The sequence below is a fragment of the Microcaecilia unicolor genome, chromosome 2 (genome assembly GCF_901765095.1).
Source record: "Microcaecilia unicolor chromosome 2, aMicUni1.1, whole genome shotgun sequence".
NCBI classification, from domain to species: domain Eukaryota; kingdom Metazoa; phylum Chordata; class Amphibia; order Gymnophiona; family Siphonopidae; genus Microcaecilia; species Microcaecilia unicolor.
This window is the reverse complement of record NC_044032.1, coordinates 466,509,348-466,529,383: the sequence shown is the minus strand read 5'-3', so window position 1 is coordinate 466,529,383 and position 20,036 is coordinate 466,509,348. Positions and strand designations below refer to the sequence as shown.

The window sequence follows — 20,036 nt, the reverse complement described above, 5'->3', positions numbered from 1 at the left end:
GTCGTCCAAAGGGGAGAGAATATGGCATTGGAGGAATCAGTCAAACACAAAGCACTTACAACTGGCATTCTGGATTATTTGGCCTCATTGAAAATTACTTACATACCACCTAGAGCTTTACGCTCGTTCAATGATCATTGGTTGGCCCTCCCTAATCCGTCAAAGGCTTACCATGAAGTGACCAGGAAAGTGCTTTTTATTTTTTAATACTTTATGGAACACCCTCCCATTGGCTGTTAGATCAGAACTTTCCTTTGGTAAATGTAAAGCTGCTCTTAAAACCCATTTTTTTTAACCCTTGCTTTTGCAGAATTATTAGGCCATCAATATTAGTAGTAGGAAGGAATCTGCATCAGGCACTGCTGCAGCCAACAGCCACTATTTATTGTAAATCGCTTTGATTTGCTCTGTAACTAAAAGCAATTTCATTTCATTAAGTCCTAATAAACCATAAACCAAGGATAAAAAACATGGGTGAAGGAACGTAGAATATCCCCCCACACACACAGATGCTCTCACAAAACTTAGGTTCTCTGTAACTCCTCAAAAACTACACAACCCACCCAGTACATATTTCACACACACCACCTCACACCATTCATTTCCATAGACAAGATACCTATAGGTTTTCAGTAAATTCAAATATCCCCCACATACAACTCACACATACATATATTCCATTCCTACCCTTTCCAGTTAGGCAGCCACTGTACACACTGTACAATGTGTGTCCCAACAGAATGTGTGAACAGATGATGGGGAAGTGCGCCATTGTGTCATACTGTGAGTGAAGAAAATAAAACTGACTTCATATTGATAGTACATTGTTTCTCATATGCAACTACTGTGGCCACAAGTGAACACCTGTGTCTTTTTGTTTTTTTGTTTTTTTTGTAGATTCAGGAACCCTGGTCCAAACAGCAGCCATTGGTACCGGGGTCCCTGTCAAATGAGCAGCAGTGAGGTAGCAGGCTTGTGCCAATCTAAAATGGGAAACAGTTTGCTAGTTGGAGCAGGCTTTTGCCAGTCAGAGACAGAATAGCTGGTGGGGCCAGAAAGGAGAGGAAGGGGCTTTCCCACTCAAGCTGGATTGCATGGGGTGGAACGAAGTAGATCACAGTAAAAATGTTACTCCCATGCTGCTGGCTGCATGAAGAGCTAAGAGCAAGAGAAGAAAGGGAAAAGTAAAATAAAAAAGGGGGGAAGGGATCAAGAGGAAAGGAATGTATGAATAAAAGAAACAAAGGAAAAAAGAGGGATGAGTAGGGAAAAGGAAGGAGAAGAAGAGAGAGAGAGAGAGGGTATGGTGATAAGGAGGAGAGAAAGAAGACAGAAAGAGAAGACAAGGGAGAAAGGAAGAAGGAAAAAAGGGATAGGGAATAAGGGGATTGGCAGACACAAGAAGCGGGGGGGGGGGGGGGGTGGGCAGGAGGCGAATGAGAGAAAATTTAACAAAGGGATGGGGCGGTAGGATCCCTGATCCTCTGGGTTTTTCCCAGGTTTTAACAGAACAATCATCTGGGCCACTTTAAAAGACTCATGGAGGGCCCCTGATGTCGCTATACAGTTAAAAAGGAGAGATTGTATCTGTTCATAAAGTAATTTGTAGAATTCCACCCCATATCCATCTGGTCCTGGCGTCTTCTGAAGCTTGCTTTGCTGTATTGCTAATAAAAGGTCTCCCTCTGTGATGGGAGCATTTAAAAATTCTTTTTGCGCCTCCGTGATCGTAGGTAATGTCAGATTATCTAAGAATAAATCACTATCTGACATCCCATCTGTGGGTTCCTAATAAAGTGATTTGTAGTATTCCTGAAAGTGAGCTGAAATTTCTGGGTCCTTTCGGATCCAATGGCCCCTAAAGTCTTGTAGCTGCATTACAGGAGTAGTTCCCCTTTTCCCCTTGATTAATCGGGCCAACAGACTTCCTGCCTTATTGCCATGAAGGAATAGTTGATACTGATAATATAGTTGGGATTTTTGGCCCTCTGATGGAGCAATTTATTCAACTCTCTCTGGGAAGTCAAAAGGGCCTCTCTAGGCAGTCACTGTTCGAGCTGCCCCGTGTGCGATACGCTGCTGTCGTATCACCTTCTCCAATCTCAAAATCTTTCTATCTCTAAGCTTGCGAGCGTGGACACGATAACTAATTATTTCTCCTTTCATAACCACTTTGACTGTTTCCCAAAATAGAGCATGTTGATGCAAGTGCAAACTGTTGTTTCTCATATAATCTTCCCATTTTTCCCAAAGAAAGGAATGAAACCTCGTGTCCCAGTATAGGTCTAGGGGGAATTTCCAGAATCCACTCTGTTTCGGCCTTCCTCCTCCAGCTAATTGAACCCAAATTAAAGCATGGTCAGATATCTCACAAGGGCCAATCTCCGCCTGAGAGATATATGAAAATAGTGGGCTGGACAGGAAAAAATAATCGATACGTGACTGTGTTGAGTGTGCCCGTGAGAGATAGGTGTAATCTTTGACAGTGGGATTCAACACTCCTCATACATCTATTAAATCCAGAGTGTTGCAAAGAAAAGGCAATCCTCGGGCATAGTGACTCGAACCCTGGGATGCTGCTGAAGATCTAACTGAGGATTGTATACCATATTAAAATCTCCCCCCAGGATAATGTTGGCACCCCGAAAGGGGGCTAATAGAGCAGACAGCTTACTGAAAAATTGTTTATCAAATACATTTGGGGCATAAATATTGCATAAAATAAATAGTTTCCCCTCCAGCAGCACCTCAGTGCCCCATCCTGATCTCGTTTTATCGACTTAATCTGTACATCTAGGCCTCGATGAAAAAGAATCATAACTCCCGCTTTCCTCCGTAAAGCAGGGGCCTCAATTACTGGTCCAACCTACCTCTGACGGAATTTAGCATGCTCTGCAGTAGTAAGGTGGGTCTGCTGAACAAACGCTACATCCGTTTTATGATGCTTCAGAGCTTGCAACACTTTTGCATGTTTAATCGGTGAGATTACTCCCCCTAAATTCCAGGATACAAATTTAATTGGGCTCATGGTCTCCAAGTGTTTATGGAAATTAAAAGAAGCTGTAAATCTAATTTGGAATAAATATATAGAGGCACCCCCCCCACAGCCCTTGGGCCCCTCCATCATTTCTCGATAACTCAGGCTGCGAGAAAGAGCCTTCTGTCGATATGCAGGTTTAAGGTTGTCCATCTCTAAATAGCTCATAATCACCGCTTCCCTCCTGCTGAGAGATAGAAGAAGAGAAAGGAGAGAGGAAGAGAATGAAAGCAAAAACCTTCCAACCCCCCTTCTTCAAAACTCCTCCCCAACTCAATAACATTAAAAACAAATCCATGATTAAAAGTAAGAGTAAAATCTAAAAACACAAACTCTTTAAATGCACCTCAAATCAAACTAGACCATCTAGCTACTCAAGTAAGTCAAGTATTACATCCAATTAGTAGCCCACAAAGGGGGCATATAAGAGGCATGACATGCCCCTTTGGGGTGCCTCTTCAGTGGCGCGCATCAGCTTGGATGTGCTTTTATCGGGTGGTCCCTGTTGAAGGTATCAGAGAGTGGGTGGAGCTCACTCGGCAGCTACCCAGGCTGGAAAAAAGCACAGAGACGCTTCAAACCAGAGAAAACAATGCACAGTTCTTGGTCGGCAGAGCGCTAGATGAAGGTACAAGGTGGCCAAACTGCTAGAATAGTCTCTCCTCAGCTTATGAAGGCTAATCTCTTTTTTCTACCTTTTCAGCTACTACTTTTGAGAAGTAAAGCAGCCTTCTTTTCCTCTTATTTACTTTCCTTACAAAAAGGTTTGTTGCCCTTGCAGTAGCTCCTTTCAGTTTCGCCCACTGCATTCCTACTTCTTTGAGGTGTTCCCATGCAGACAACAACTCCTTCAGGTAATTCCCCAACATGAAAGTACTTAATATGCTTTCAGTTTGAAAACCGGTGCAAAGCCTATGCTTACAAAGTAGCCCTGGGTTTTGTACTAGTGTGGGCAGTTAGAAAATTATCCCCTATATGTGCATCACAAGGCACCAACCAACGAAAAGACAGCTTTCACCGTGGCATCACACTTCAACTGATTCAGCAGAGTAATTGTAAAAAAGGTTTTAAATGCAAATTTGTTTAAAACAGGACATTCAATAATACACTCCAAGCAGTGCTGTTAGGGTGCTAAACTCCCTCTGCTTTTGAAACCAGACTTCCCAGCATAATTTAAGTGTGAATCAAACCATTTTAGTATATACACTTGTGTTGATAGCCTACTCGTTAGTATACTTTTGCATCCAACTGATTTTTAGTGTCACATCATTTGTGGCACATCTACTATGTGAATCCATGAGATACCAATTAGTTTTGCAGTATGTGAATCTTGTTTGAAGACTATGATAGATACGCAGAATTTTAGGGGAGCTATTTTTTTTTAATTCCATTTTTGCTTTTTCTAGCTATACAGTGGTCCACATCTATCCAGGGTAGTGCTTAAGCAGCTGCATAAATTCATATGCCCGGTATTTATCAGTATAAAATAAGCAGGGTTAGAGGTGAGCTGGCACAAGTTATCCAGAGAGCAACAAAATGTAGCCATTCTCTGGATATACTACATAAGTTGGGCAGGTGAAATAGCAGGCACTGCTTATATATATATATATATATATATATATATATATATATATATATATATATATATATATATATTCAGTGATGCCATTTCTGTTGAATGTGTACATAAGGTTAAGTGTTGGCACTTAACTTTATGTATGAGCAAGCAAGCTGGCTGTGTATCAGACCCACTATGACCTTTTCTGCTTCCTTTGCATTCTTTAGAGCTCTGGTGCAGTATGCATTAGGTACATTGTTCTTGTGAGTGGGTAGGAATTATTACTCAGAACATCTGTATAATGGGGGCTTGTTTTTGCATATTTTAGATGCAGTATGTATTCATATATCAAGCACTTCTAGAACATTATTTGTATGGAGATACAGAGCTAGAAGTCACTTCTCTGGAGATCCATCTTCAGAAACTATATAATAAAATCCCAGGGTCCAGCAGCAGTGGTTTGGAGGAGGAGTTTAAGGTATGTATTAATTACAATGCTCTTTTAGGTTGTTGTCCCTTAAAGAGAAAATGCAAACTGAGCTGTATTGAGAAAACTTTGTCTTAACACCAGGATGCAGACACTGTACTGGGCTAGGCAAATGAGTCTTCATTCAAGCTGTAAAGTTTATAGAAACAGTTGCTTCATGCATGATCAAAATGAATATTGCTCATCCCAGAATTGGTAAGTGAACAGTTCTGTTACACAGATGGTTGAGCTCCAAGCCATTGTCACTGAGGCCCCTTTTAAGAAGCTGCGGCAAAAGGGGACCTGCACTGGTGTCGTTGTGTGTTTTTGACGCGCAGTGAGGCCCCCTTTTACCACAGCAGGTAAAAGGCAGGTCTTTCTTTTTTTCAGGAAATGGCCTTGCAGCAAGTGAAGCACTTGCCGTGCGGCCATTTCGGGACGGTAAGGGCTGCCACGCTAACCTGGCAGTAACTGGGCAGCATGAGGCACTGCCCGATTACCGCTGGGTACACACCGGCACTACAAAAATAAAAATATTTTTGTAGCACCAGATATGATGCATGCTGGGGGTGGCAACTAACTCCGGGCTGCTGTGGTAGCCCGGTAGTACTTCCCTTTTAGAGAGCGGTAAGCCCGCGTTGGGCTTACCGCCACTTTGTAACAGGGGTCCTGAGTGACTACAGATGCACCTGCCAGGTACTCAGAATATAGCAGTACAGATCAGGCATTTTTGCCATTTGTTGAGCTGTTCATTCAAGCCCATTTGCTAACTTAAAAGTAAGAATTTGGGATCTTTAGTTACCATAGGCTGCCAGGTACTTTCCACACTTCTTGCTTTGATTACCAGAGAGTAGGAGATGTACTGTTCTTTTAGCCCTACTTGCCCTACTTAAACATAGTAACATAGTAGATGACAGCAGAAAAAAGACCTGCACGGTCCATCCAGTCTGCCCAACAAGATAACTCATATTTGCTACTTTTGTGTATACCCTACTTTGATTTGTACCTGTGCTTTTCAGGGCACAGACCGTATAAGTCTGCCCAGCACTATCCCCACCTCCCAACCACTGGCTCTGGCACAGACCGTATAAGTCTGCCCAGCACTACCCCCGCCTCCCAACCACCAGTCCCGCTTCCCACCACCGGCTCTGGCACACACCGTATAAGTCTGCCCAGGACTATCCCCGCCTCCCAACCACCAGCCCCGCCTCCTGATCTTGACTAAGCTCCTGAGGATCCATTCCTTCGGCACAGGATTCCTGTATGCTTATCCCACGCATGTTTGAATTCCATTACCGTTTTCATTTCCACCACCTCCCGCGGGAGGGCATTCCAAGCATCCACTACTCTCTCTGTGAAAAAATACTTCCTGACATTTTTCTTGAGTCTGCCCCCCTTCAGTCTCGTTTCATGTCCTCTCGTTCTACCATCTTCCCATCTCCAGAAAAGGTTAGTTTGCGGATTAATACCTTTCAAATATTTGAACGTCTGTATCATATCACCCCTGTTTCTCCTTTCCTCCAGAGTATACATATTTAGTTCAGCAAGTCTCTCCTCATACGTCTTGTAACGCAAATCCCATACCATTCTTGTAGCTTTTCTTTGCACCGCTTCGATTCTTTTTACACCCTTAACAAGATACGGCCTCCAAAACTGAACACAATACTCTAGGTGGGGCCTCACCAACGACTTATACAGGGGCATCAACACCCCCTTTCTTCTGCTGGTCACACCTCTCTCTATGCAGCCTAACAACCTTCTAGCTACGGCCACCGCCTTGTCACACTGTTTCGTCGCCTTCAAATCCTCAGATACTATCACCCCAAGATCCCTCTCTCCGCCCGTACCTATCAGACTCTCCCCGCCTAACACATACGTCTCGCGTGGATTTCTATTCCCTAAGTGCATCACTTTGCATTTCTTCGCATTGAATTTTAATTGCCAAACCTTAGACCATTCTTCTAGCTTCCTCAGATCCTTTTCATGTTTTCCACTCCCTCCCGGGTGTCCACTCTGTTACAGATCTTAGTATCATCCGCAAATAGGCAAACTTTACCTTCTAACCCTTCGGCAATGTCACTCACAAATATATTGAACAGAATCGGCCCCAGCACCGATCCCTGAGGCACTCCACTACTCACCTTTCCCTCCTCTGAGCGAATTCCATTTACCACCACCCTCTGGCGTCTGTCCGTCACCCAGTTCCTAATCCAGTGCACCACTTCAGGTCCTATCTTCAGCCCCTCCAGTTTATTTAAGAGCCTCCTGTGGGGAACCGTGTCAAAAGCTTTGCTGAAATCTAAGTAGATTACGTCTATAGCTCGTCCCTGATTCAATTCTCCTGTCACCCAATCAAAGAACTCAATGAGATTCGTTTGGCACGATTTCCCTTTGGTAAAACCATGTTGTCTCGGATCTTGCAACTTATTGGCTTCCAGGAAATTCACTATCCTTTCCTTCAGCATCGCTTCAATTACTTTTCCAATAACCGAAGTGAGGCTTACCGCCCTGTAGTTTCCAGCTTCTTCCCTATCACCACTTTTGTGAAGAGGGACCACCTCCGCCATTCTCCAATCCCTCGGAACCTTTCCCGTCTGCAAGGATATATTAAACAAATCTTTAAGAGGACCCGCCAAAACCTCTCTGAGCTCCCTCAATATCCTGGGGTGGATCCCGTCCGGTCCCATGGCTTTGTTCACCTTTAGCTTTTCAAGTTGTTGATACACACTTTCTTCCGTGAACGGTGCTCTATCCACTTCATTCTCATTTGTACTATTTCCAGTCCATCGCGGTCCTTCTCCAGGATTTTCTTCTGTGAAAACAGAACAAAAGTATCTATTTAGCAAATTTGCTTTTTCTTCATCATTTTCCACATAGCGGTTCGCAGTATCTTTTAGTCTCACAATTCCCTTTTTAGTCATTCTCCTTTCACTAATATACCTGAAGAAATTTTTGTCACCCCTCCTTACATTTCTAGCCATTTGTTCTTCCGCTTGCGCTTTTGCCAGTCGTATCTCTCTCTTGGCTTCTTTCAGTTTCATCTGGTATTCCTCCATGTGTTCCTTTTCTTGAGTTTTTCTGTATTTCTGGAACGCCAACTCTTTAGCCTTTATTTTCTCAACTACTTGCTTGGAGAACCATATCGGTTTCCTTTTTCTCTTGCTTTTATTTACTTTCCTTACATAAAGGTTCGTGGCCCTATTTATAGCTTCTTTCAGCCTGGACCACTGTCCTTCCACTTCTTGTACTTCCTTCCAGCCCATCATCTCCTTCCTCAGGTATTCCCCCATCTTACTAAAGTCAGCACGCTTGAAATCCAGGACTTTGAGTTTTGAGTGGCCGCTCTCCACTTTAGCTGTTATATCAAACCAAACTGTTTGATGGTCACTGTTGCCCAGGTGGGCACCCACTCAGATATTTGACACGCTATCCCCATTTGCGAGCACCAGATCCAGTGTTGCTCCCTCTCTCGTGGGTTCCATCACCATTTGTCTGAGCAAAACACTTTGGAAAGCATCCACGATCCCTCTACTTCTTTCCGATTCCGCTGACGGAACCTTCCAATCTACATCTGGCAGATTGAAATCTCCCAGCAACAGCACCTCTCTCTTGCTTCCCAACTTTAAACAAAGTATTAAATGGAATGGAACTAAAATGTTTGGGAACCAATGATGGTGATGTAAGCTATTACTTAGGCTTTTTTAAAAACAATACAATGTCAGCCATTGTTTTAGTGGGAAGTAGAATGCATTCTGACATTAAATGCATTGCTGAATCTTATGGTAGATTGTTAAAACTGGTTGATGTTCCTAAGGGGCTTTGGCAAGAACCTCCTTGTAGGAAAGCAAAAGAATGTGTTTTTAAAAAGAATCTTCAAGTTCAATTAATATTGGAAAGCTTTTGTGACCATGAGTAATACAAGAGATTTCAGTTGTACGCATATAGAGGGTAATTTTATAATGGGACCCATGAGTTAGCACCTACAGAGGTGCTTACGTAGGTGCTATTTCATAACAGTATATAGGCACCTACTTTATAAACTACTAGAGTATGTGGCAGAGAACTTACCTTGAATAGGTACGATCACGTACACCTGCTCGAGAGCTGGTGTAAATGAAGGCATGTACTTTATGCACGTATGTACATAGATCAAAGTATTTCATAATCGGTGTGCTAACTCCAGCCTCCGCCCAAACTCTACCCCCATACATGCCATCACGCATAATTTTATGGTATTTTAAAAGAGGTCGTTTAGGCATATGTTGAATACATTACCTATATGTATTAGACAATTAGCAAATTATGATGTTTTTAGGAAATCTGTCACGACAGTGCTATTTAGGAAGTATGGAATCTCTTCTTAGTGGAATCAAAGGTTAAATTTTGTTTACCCAGGATCATTTCAATATTGTTTAAATTTTAAGTTTGATGTGTTTTTTTGTATGTTCCAAGAATTGTGTCTGTGGTTTCTTTATATGGAATCCGCCTTGAACTCAGCAGTATAGGCAGAATATAAGAAATGGGAAATGTAATGGATGGAGGATGGAGACAAGAGGGGTACGGGATAACTGAAAGCGAAGCAGTTTAAAAGGCAGAAGTGAGTCTGACTCACTTTCAAGCACTATAAATTTTAAGGAAGTAAAATAATAATGTTAAATTTGTCATTTACAGACCACTGGGTTCTTTAGATGCCTTTTTGCTAGTTCAGACACAGGGAAGGAACTTAGGAATTTCTTTTGCAGGCTAGTCCACAGCTCAGAGAAAACGTGTGCAGGGAAGCATTTCAGTCTAGAAGTTTTTTTGAGGAGACCATGTTTCTTCCTCAGGAATTAATACTCATTTTAGAGACAAAGGCTCTGAAAGCCTTCTCAGGTCCATCTTGGACTTTGACAAGTTGGCTACTGAATAATCATCACTTTTCTTCTTAAACCACTTTGATGTGTGCTTACAAAAGGTGGTGTATTAAATAAAATAAACCATAACTATAACTAAGAATGGATCATACTGTTTTTTTTCTCAATGTTACCAGTCTAGAGGTATGTTTGCCACTGATGGGATTTAATCCAGCATCTCCAAACTTAATAGAGGTACTGTCTGCCCTACATATGGTACCATGGCAGCAGATTTAATTGGTTTTAATAAGAGTAGAAAAGAAAATATAATTAAAGTATAATTCTTTTAACAGATTGATGAGGAGCAATCTTTGTTGCTCACCAAATCAAATTTTACACAATTCTCACTACCCCTCTCCCACTGGTAAAAGGAGAGCTATGCTTTTTACTTGTGTGTTCATCATTCTGCTTGCTTCAATCTATCTGAACACGTGAGGCCAGGGAGTCTTACAAGATTTGGGCATCAGATTGAAGCCAAAAGAGAAGGCACTAATACAGGTAAAGAGCACTGATCTGCTCCTGCCAGTAGAATGGAGAAAATGATGAATCTGGGACATTTCATGTAGATCTCTTTCTTGGGAGGGGGGGCAATGTGACTGCGAAGCGGCAGGGGCTGGGTGGCCAGGGGCTGGGATGGAGGAGATTACTTGCGGTGGGGATGGGTTAGAGTCCCACGAGGACGGGTTGGATTTCTGTCCCTCTGCAACTCTCTAGTATTGAATCATGCTGGGCTGCCAGCACGGCAGCCTAGGAAAAACTTTTCTAAGGCACAGAAGTGTGCTGTGGAATGCTTGATGCATCATGTTGATAGTGGATGGAATGGATTAGTACTACTATAGTTATACTGTCTCTATTGCTGTGTGACAAGATAGCACTTTAAAGTGCTAAACCAGTTGCAAATAATTGTCCCCTAGAACTGTTATGAAACATATATGTATGTGATCTTTTTCCAATTCACCTGATAAACCAGATTAATTCAGGTATGGTGCTCATCGTGTAACCATCTACTGCCATCCTTCAGTGGATGCCATTGGTGAGGCTTGAATGGTAAACAAGATATGACAAAGGTGCCAAAACATGAAATCAAAATTGAACCAGACAGAAAAAAAAAGGGTGCAGAAGGAGGAAGGATCTCCACAGAAATTGAAGGAAAAACCAAACAGGGGGGATAACCAATATACCACAAGTAGCAAAAAGGTGTGTGCATGCCATAAGTTCTAAAAAGGGGTCTTTATTTCAATTGATGCTCTTCAGTTCCTATACAGAACTCAGCATGGGCCATGTTTCAGCTTTGCTGCCTGCATCAGGAGTCCAAGCAAGTCATTAGTATCTAAAATTAAACAATTAATAGTCCTGTTCCGGGGGGACAATTACAGGACAAAAAGATACACAGTCAGAACATGGTCTGCTGTAACAGAATAAAACAAAAATTGAACCAAACATGTTTTCAGGCTCTTTTGAATTCAGGGGTTTTTCAGATCTTTCTCAGGTTCAATGGGAAATTTCTCAACAAATCCTCCAAAAACTTCATTAGATTTGACCAATTCATAAGAATCCATATTGAATCTGCCATCTGATGACCTGCAAATTGGTTTGGTCTGCATAAATGCAACTGTGGATTCATCAGTTTCAAGTAATCTGTATCTGTTTATTCTATAAGTTAACAGATTTACAAGTTTGTTAAGCTAGCTCACAAAACTTTTCTATCTATCTATCTATCTATCTATCTATCTATCTATCTATCTATCTATCTATCTATCTATCTATCTATCTATCTATCTATCTATAATTCTATTTTTTTTTTTTTTGCATGCTACTTGAGGGGGTCTGTAGTTCTGGAGTGTCACAAAAACACTTTTTTCCACAGTTCAAATCCCCACAACAATCCACATCAGGTTTTTCTTCATCCCAACAAATCCCAGTCCAAAATGGTCAATTTGAAAACCATAACCCCCCCCCCCCCCCCCCCCCAAAAAAAAAAAAAAAAAAACCCTCCTTCATCTCAGGTAATATTTTGAAAAAATTATAGAGGCCGAAGTATTTCCTAAGGAGGCAGGATAATAAGCAAGTTCTTTGTTTCCTCACCCTCCTTAAGCCAGAAGCACAAGTTCAGCAAGGAGTTTTGGCTTTACTTTGTTTGGCTTAGCTCACGTTTATCTTAAGCATCAAGTCCCAGGCACTCCCAGTGCCTTTAATACTTGTCCTGGATAGAAGCTCCCAATTCCAGGGTTACTTGCAATTAAAAAAAATAAAACAAGGTCATTCCCAACAGAATCTCTGGGTCACCACCACATACAGTTGTGCCTACAGCCCACCACCCACTTGCCAGGATTTTATGGGTCTGGTTACCTGGCAGCCACGTACTTAAATAATAGTAAATGGAAATTCAAAATCATAGTTTAAGCTGAGGCTCACTCTGCAGTAACCTCCCATTGTCTCCTCAGGACAGAGCTCGTATTCCTCCACAACTTCCATGTTTTCCTCCAGCAGCTCAGGGGAAATGTTTCCGGGCTGCAGTCTGCTACCTGTCTGAAGACTTTTTCCCAAGGTGCATTTAGCTGCTTCTCTTCCTTCCAGCTTCTCTTTAGTTCTAGCTTAATCATCCAGGGAAACTGAGCCTCATCTCAACTCCTCCCCCCGCCAGAAGACTGATGGTTATGCTTTCAGGGAATTCTAGACTGCTCTACCTTGGGTACTAGTCTATGGGGCAAACTAGTGCATACTCTAACGGGAATAGGTTCAACATTCTGAGAGCTACCCCTCTGGTTATGTTTCAGCATTCTTCCTGCATCAGGGATCATTGTGTGTCAGCGATCTAGTATATATTGCATCCTCAGTTCACGCAGTCAAAAAAGAAATATCCAAAACTACAACCGTAAGAACTGACACAGTCTTCACATTGTATCAGCATTGCATTCATTTCTTTGCAGTACAGACATTGTGACTATTCAGTTCAAAGTTAGCATTTCAACTTGAAAGTCACTGGTTTAGCGATGAATATGGTGCAATGCTCTACAAATGAAATGGAAAGATGCATAAATTCTGGGGTTGCAAGAAAAAAAAGAAGTGATGCATTTGAGAGAGTCGGGGCAAGCTATGATGAGTGGGAATTTGCTGACAGCAGTGACAGAGGGCAGTATTTCTCAGCAAGATGGTACTTCTCAGTAGGAGCTCAGAATTGGTGGGAAACTAAAAGTTTTAAAGGGAAAAAAAACCATACTCATTCAAAGAGTAAGCTAAGGTGTGTTACTTTTCTAATGTATCAGGAAGTCTTCCCTTGAGGTTGGCATTTTCCAGGTAACAGTGATTCATTGGTTCATAAGAACAGTGATCTTGTAGTTGATATTGGCCATTGTGATTTAACTTGTACCAAAGGCAACATGGTTTTACTAGAGGCAGGTCTTCTCAGACAAATATGATTAACTTCTTTGACTGAGTGACCAGAGAGTTGGATCAATGGAGAGTGCTAGATGTGGTATATTTAGATTATAGTAAAACCTTTGACACAGTTTCGCATAAGCAACTAATAAACTGAGTGCCCTCAGTATGGGCCCTAAAGTGACTGACTGGGTTAGGAACTGGTTGAGCAGAAGGTGAAAGAGAGTGGTGGTAAATGGAACTCATTCTGATGAAAAGGATATTACCAGTGGTATGCCGCTTGAGTCGGTTCTTTTTAACATTTTTGTAAGCGATATTGCTGAAGGGCTGTCTAGTAAGATTTGCCTCTTTGCGGATGATACCAAAATGTGGAATAAGGTATACATCCCTGATGGTGTGGATAACATAAGGAAGGACTTAGCAAAGCTAGAGGAATGGTCTGAAATTTGGCAGTTAAGATTTAATGCTAAAAAATGCAGGGTCATGCATTTGGGCTGCAAGAAGAACCTGAGGAAACGGTACAGTTTAAGGGGTGAAGAACTTTTGTGCATGAAAGAGGAGCAGGACTTGGGTGTGATCATATGTTATGATCTTAAGGTGGCCAAACAGGTAGAAAAGGCAATGGCGAAATCTAGAATGATGCTTGGGTGCATAGGGAGAAGAATGGCTAGTAGGAAAAAGGAGATGATGATGCCCTCTGTATAAGACTCTGGTTAGACCTCATTTAGAATATTGTGTACAGTTCTGGAGACCACACCTTCAAAAAGATATAAACAGGATAGAGTCGGTCCAGAAGGCAGCTACTAAATTAATCAGTGTTTTTTGACATAAATCATATGGGGACAGACTTAATGATCTCAATATGCATACTTTGGAACAAAGGCAGGAGAGGGCATTAATACACAGGAGGTGAGTCTCTTTCATTTGAAAGGAATCTCTGGAATGAGGGGACATAAGATGAAGGTGAAAGGGGGTAGACTCAGAAATAACCTGAAGAAATACTTCATGGAAAGGGTGGTGAATTCGTGGAACAGCCTGTGGAAGTGGTGATCTGTATCTGAGTTCAAGAGAGCTTGGGACAAGTACATAGAATCTCTAAAGGAGTGATAGGGAAAGTAGATGGCATGGATGGGCAGACTAGATATGCCATATGGTCTTTATCTGCCTACATATTTCTCTGTTTTTGTTTCTGCTGTTTGTGGAGAACTTAGTAATTAAGATGAAAAAATTAGCCACCTTAGTATTTTGAGTGCTTAAATTTGAATGGTTGTAATTGGTACAATTCTTTCTCCTTTCCTTTTACAGAAGCTAACTTCAATCAAAATTCAGAATGATAAGATGAGGACGGGTAATTTGCCAGCCAACATGAAAAAAAATAGGGTCTTACAGATAATTCCATGTGAGTTAACGTTTATCTGTATGTTTCATCTCATAGGACTATAGAAGAGATGAGCAGTAGCATTTTTTTTTCACTGCTTCTGTAAGGTAAATCACTTGAGTGGGTTTAATTTTCCACATAGCTTTACTGCATCCAACTTAGACTGAAATCCCTGTAGAGAAGGAAAGTGTCTACAGTACCTGATTTTGACTTACCTTGAAAGGCGAGTAATCAAATCTAAAAACTTATTTTCCATCAGCAAGCAAGATTGAGTCAGGCACACAAGTGGGTGATGTCATCCAATGGCACTGGAACAGAACTGCTCTCCCAGAGATCAAAGCTTTAGTGCAATGTTCTGAGCATGTGCAGCCCTTCCCGTGCATTGCAGTCTCCTCTGTGCAGAGGTAGTTATATAGTACGTATTTGCAAGGGGGCATAAACATGGGTGGAGGGTTCACATTTACATATGTAAATTATAAAATATTATAATGTATGCACATATCTCTGGCATATAGGCACTAACACACCAGCTCTGTGACCAGTATAAGTTCTTACACCTAAATGTTATATATCAAGTTACGCTAGGATTCCATAAAGGAAGGTAGATACCTGTGTTTCTTTATAGAATAGAGTCCTACAGCTAGCTGCCTGTTAGAGAACTGCTCTTCTTTGTCATCTTTTTGACTGCCTGACCATTCTGTTTTCTGCAAAGATGTTTGAAGGCATTATGATGGGATATCTTAAAGATGCATTGGATGTTCTCTGTATGTCACAACTTAAGAATCATCACACTTCTGTGGTTTACACCTGTGCAGAGAGCTTCCTGTGTGCATCCTGATGTCTCCTTATTACCCTTCTCAGACTGTGAACACAAACTAACTCATTCGCTTCCTCTGACCTCTCCAAATTCAGTTCCATCTAATGTGGAGAGCCCACTAAATCCTTTTGATATACTGTTACCCTCTGCTGAGCATAAGGAAGAACAATCTATAGGTATTCTTTCTGACCCTTTTCCTCTACTTCCAAGGAATGAGTCCCTGTACAAGGACATTTCATATCCAGAAGTTTGTCAGTAAGATGGCTAAAGTAAAGAGGTACCTTTTCCTTTTCGGCAGGAAACAGAGCCCAGATTAGACATCTTATGTTTGTTAAATATATAAAGACCTGAAGACAACAGTGGTAGTACCTGTAAATGGTATGCTCAAGGACCAACAATTCCACATGTAGCAGAATCCACTCACTATTCAACCAGTCTCTAAACATTTGGATATGAAGTATAAAGGCCAACCATTTCCAGGATTCAATAGTCCAACTGCCTTACTCTTCAGTATCTGTGTAAGCAGTGACGTGGAACGGCAAAAAAAAAATGCATGGATTTTTCTAATACATGCCCTAGTAAATATTCTAGATTGATGGATCATATCATAAAGAAAGTATTACAGGGAGTGTGCTCTCTGGAAGAATAGTTGCTCACCAGCTCTATATGGTGCAATAAATGCATACCATCTTCCACAAGATACAAGTCTTCTCACCAGCTCTCTATACACAAGCTCAGGAGCAAGTAGAATTCATACTAACAGCATCTTTCAGCTTTAAGACCTCCACATTGGCCACCTCTGCTAAGCGCACCTTATTCAGCCAGTATAGATGGAAGTATTATTACCTAAAGAGGTTTCACCTCATACTACCAAAAACAACCTCAGCTGGTGCAAAAGACTGTAGTACCTAAACCTAGGACAAAGGGAGAAGACTCATACTAAACAAGTGACTCCTGCCCAACCTAAGCAACATCTTTCTTTTAGACTATGCTCCCTGTGGGAGCCTTTATTTGGGATGTCTGTTTCCTCAGATTCATCAGCCATCCTCCAGATTGCCCTTTATTGGGGACAAAACTCACATATTGTGTCAGTTTTATTAAATGTGTGCCCTTTTATTAATCAGTCATCATTAATAAACTGGTTCATGTGCTAGTTCTTAATAGACTGGATTATGGTAATTCTTTGTTTAACAGTTTGCCAAAATGCACTATTAATTGCCTGAAGACTATCCAGAATGAGGCTACAGAGCATATTGTTGGAACCCAAACGGTATGATCTTGTCACACCAGTATAAGATTTTGGTTCTAGGATGGCCCCAGTATTTAGCCAATTTACTGATTCCTTCTACACCAAAAACAGAATTGTCTGGTGATCCCATCTCTTTCACAATTCAGATTAGATACTACTAGAGATTTTTACGTTTTTTAGTCTTTGCATTATGGAATTCCCTTCCCCAATAACTTTGATCTGAGGTACACTGGGATCATGTCAAGAAAGACCTGAAAACTTATTTTTCACTTTGGCCTTTTCGGGGCAAACAATCTGGGAAAGTTTTAAGATAAGGAATTGATAACTGTCTGTAGAAGTTATGTTATAACTAGTAAAAAAAGGCCCGTTTCTGAAAGACATGAAACGGGCGCTAGGAAAATGATGATGTCATTGCAATTACCTTCTTAAGGGAACCATTACCAAACATCAGGGTATATAATGAGTAATATTGTGTTTTTTAGAAAATTGTATGTATAGTATTTTAAAAAATAGTAAGCAGAATGTACACAAATTAATATACGATATATCCAGATAAGTGAACAAAAGAGGGAAGTGGGGAAGGCACCACTCAGCAGAAAGAGAAACACACACAAAAACGACAGAAAAATAAGACAGAGCCACCCAGCAAGGGGTAAGGAAGAGGAAGCGGAGACATGGAGAAAAAAAAATGGAGGGAGGGGGGGCACGCTGCTGGGAGAGATGTATCTGTCCTGCAAGTAGGCCCTGGTTATGATGCCAGCCCTACCCTTCCTCACCTTAGCATCGTACAGCACGTTAGCCTTGGTCGGGTCCGGTTTGAAGCAGAGCACTTTCTCCCCTTTGTGGAATTTAAATTCCATTCCCTGAGAGTTCATTTGTTCATCATGGCGAGCGGGAGAGGAGGGCCGGCGCTGAAGGCGGAGCCTGATGTCACAGCCATAGGTGGAGCTTACGCAAAAGAGAAGGAGCCGGTAGATCAAGCTTGCAATTTCCGCTGTTTTCTCACCCAATTGGTCTGGATTTATTTGCTGGAAATGTTGACCCGTTGTAGTTTTTGGGCTACTTTTCAGTCAAGGTGCTAGTTAGGTCTGTTTCCCGGGTTTGAGGACCGGCTGCGAGCATATTTTTGCCATTGTGGGTTAAAGGTTCTGGAGCTACTTTCTTGCAGTGCGTGCGCTTTTTGGACAGTGTTTACTATTCAACCAATGAGCGTTGCAAGCCTCAGTCTGGTGTTTCAGCCTCCTTGCATGCCAAGGAGGTTTTAGTTTCATTCTGTGCAATGCTCCAATAGCCTTTCTGTTTGCATTCCATACCTCGTTCTGGTGCTCCAATAGCTACGCTCAGTGCATTTCAAGCCTCAATCTGGTGTTTCTTCCTATTTTGTGTGTGTTTCAAAGCTCTGTGGTAATTGATTTCAGCTTCTCGACGTGACGACTGCTTCTGGCTAGGTTGTTCCGAGTAGTAACATCTCCTGACGTCGGGCAAGCAGGCTTCTACTGCGGGAGAGTGACGTCAGGAGATGGTTACGAATGCAGTGAGAGACATTGGAACGTTGCAGGAGCAAATTATTATATTAGATATGTGATGTTTTAGGATGAGGGAATCAATATTTTATGGCTGAAATATTTTTGTAAACTGCTTTGATTGGTTTGTGCTAGAAGGTCAATATTTCAAATAAATACATGCATACTTACTTTCTTCCAGCCACCTATCTCTATTTCAGGAGGAGATTCTAGGCTAATGCCATAGAATCTGGCCCACCTCAGGAGAGGAATCGAGAGTTCTGTTCAATATGTTTTATCATTAAAAAAAAAAAAAAAAGGAGTTTTATGTCCCCATCCTCAGTTTCAAAGACCTTAATCCAGTGGTTCCCAAAGCTGGTCTTGGAGGCACCCCAACCAGTCAGGTTTTCAGGATACCCACAATAAATATTCATGAGACAGATTTGCATGCAGTGGAGGTAGTTCATGCAAATCTCTCTCATGAATATTCATTGTGGATATCCTGAAAACCTGATTGGCTGGGGTGCCTCCAGGGCCAGGTTTGGGAACCACTGCTTTAACCATTACCTGCTCAAAGAAAAATTCTGAATAACTACCATTCCATTGGTTTTTCCTCCACTGAAGGAAACTGGATGTTTACCATTATGGATCTCAAAGATGGGTATACGAATATTCAATCCATCCTTTGCACAAGAAATACCTCAGCTTTTTCCTTCAATCCAGTCATTTTCCAGTACAAAGCCCTCCCGTTCAGCCTCTCCTCAACACCCAGGGTGTTTTCCAAGTACTTCATTGTGGCAGCTTCCCACCTACACAGACAAGGTCCACCTAGTTTATCCATACCTGGATGAGTGGCTTCTAATTGCTCAATCAAAAACCTTAACTGTTTTACAGAGAACCAGCCAATGTCTTTACTCTCTGAGGTTGCTTATCAATTTGCAGAAATCCATGCTTTGAACAGCATCATTTCTTTAATATGAGTTGTCTTGGACACTACTCAGGCTAGAGTGTTTTTCTTCCAGAGAACAAGATTCAAATACTTATGGCCCATGTTAAGCATATACAATCAGAATTCAAAATCACAGCCAGGGCTTATCAAATGTGCTGTTGGTGTCTGTTCACATTGAGACTTTGAACAGATGACTTTGAGTCGTCCTCAGTAGGATCTCAGTTTCCAGTGGGATCAGCAGTTCCAAGCTCTCTTTACCATATTGTATCTACATTCTCCGCTTCACCATCCTCTAAGTTGGTGGTTATACAGACCCAATCAGTGGGTGTGCTTTTTCAACGTGGCAGCTTCAGTTAGCCCTCACTACAGATGCCTTGATTTGGTAATGGGGAGTTCATGTGGACAACCAATATCCCTTACAAATGTAACAACCTTTTTATTGAAGGTTGTTACACCTTTATTTCTTTTCACCTGAATGAAGACATAGTACTTCCCGCTTTCTGTTCAAAGCCTCATTTGACTACTTGAAAGAAGGTCATTCATACAGATTGTAAATAAAATCTTGCCTACTTCTTGATCAGAACTGCTTCATTCAGGAAGTCAAACTATTTTTGTTTCATTTAATCCAAATAGAACTGGAAGGCCAGTTGTAAAAAGAACCTTAGTAAACTGGCTAGCCTCTGCTTTCTGTGAACAAATGCATATTTTTTTCAGCTCCAAGGTCAGATTTCTCAGATCAGAGCTACATCAGTAGCTCTCTTGAAATCTGCCTTATTGACTGAAATCTGCAGGGTAGCTACCAGGTCTTCT

The 20,036-nt window shown here is 41.6% G+C and overlaps 1 protein-coding gene across 5 annotated transcripts in view; it reads left to right on the top strand.

The window, feature by feature from the left end:
* PTPRA (protein tyrosine phosphatase receptor type A) overlaps positions 1 to 20,036 on the top strand; it is a 373,699-nt gene that overhangs the window by 274,919 nt on the left and 78,744 nt on the right. For all 5 annotated transcript variants that reach the window (XM_030191011.1, XM_030191010.1, XM_030191012.1 and 2 more), the window contains 2 exons: positions 4,924 to 5,073; positions 14,637 to 14,730. In XM_030191011.1, the coding sequence (XP_030046871.1) occupies positions 4,924 to 5,073; positions 14,637 to 14,730 (244 nt within the window). The remainder of the gene's footprint in view (positions 1 to 4,923; positions 5,074 to 14,636; positions 14,731 to 20,036) is intronic.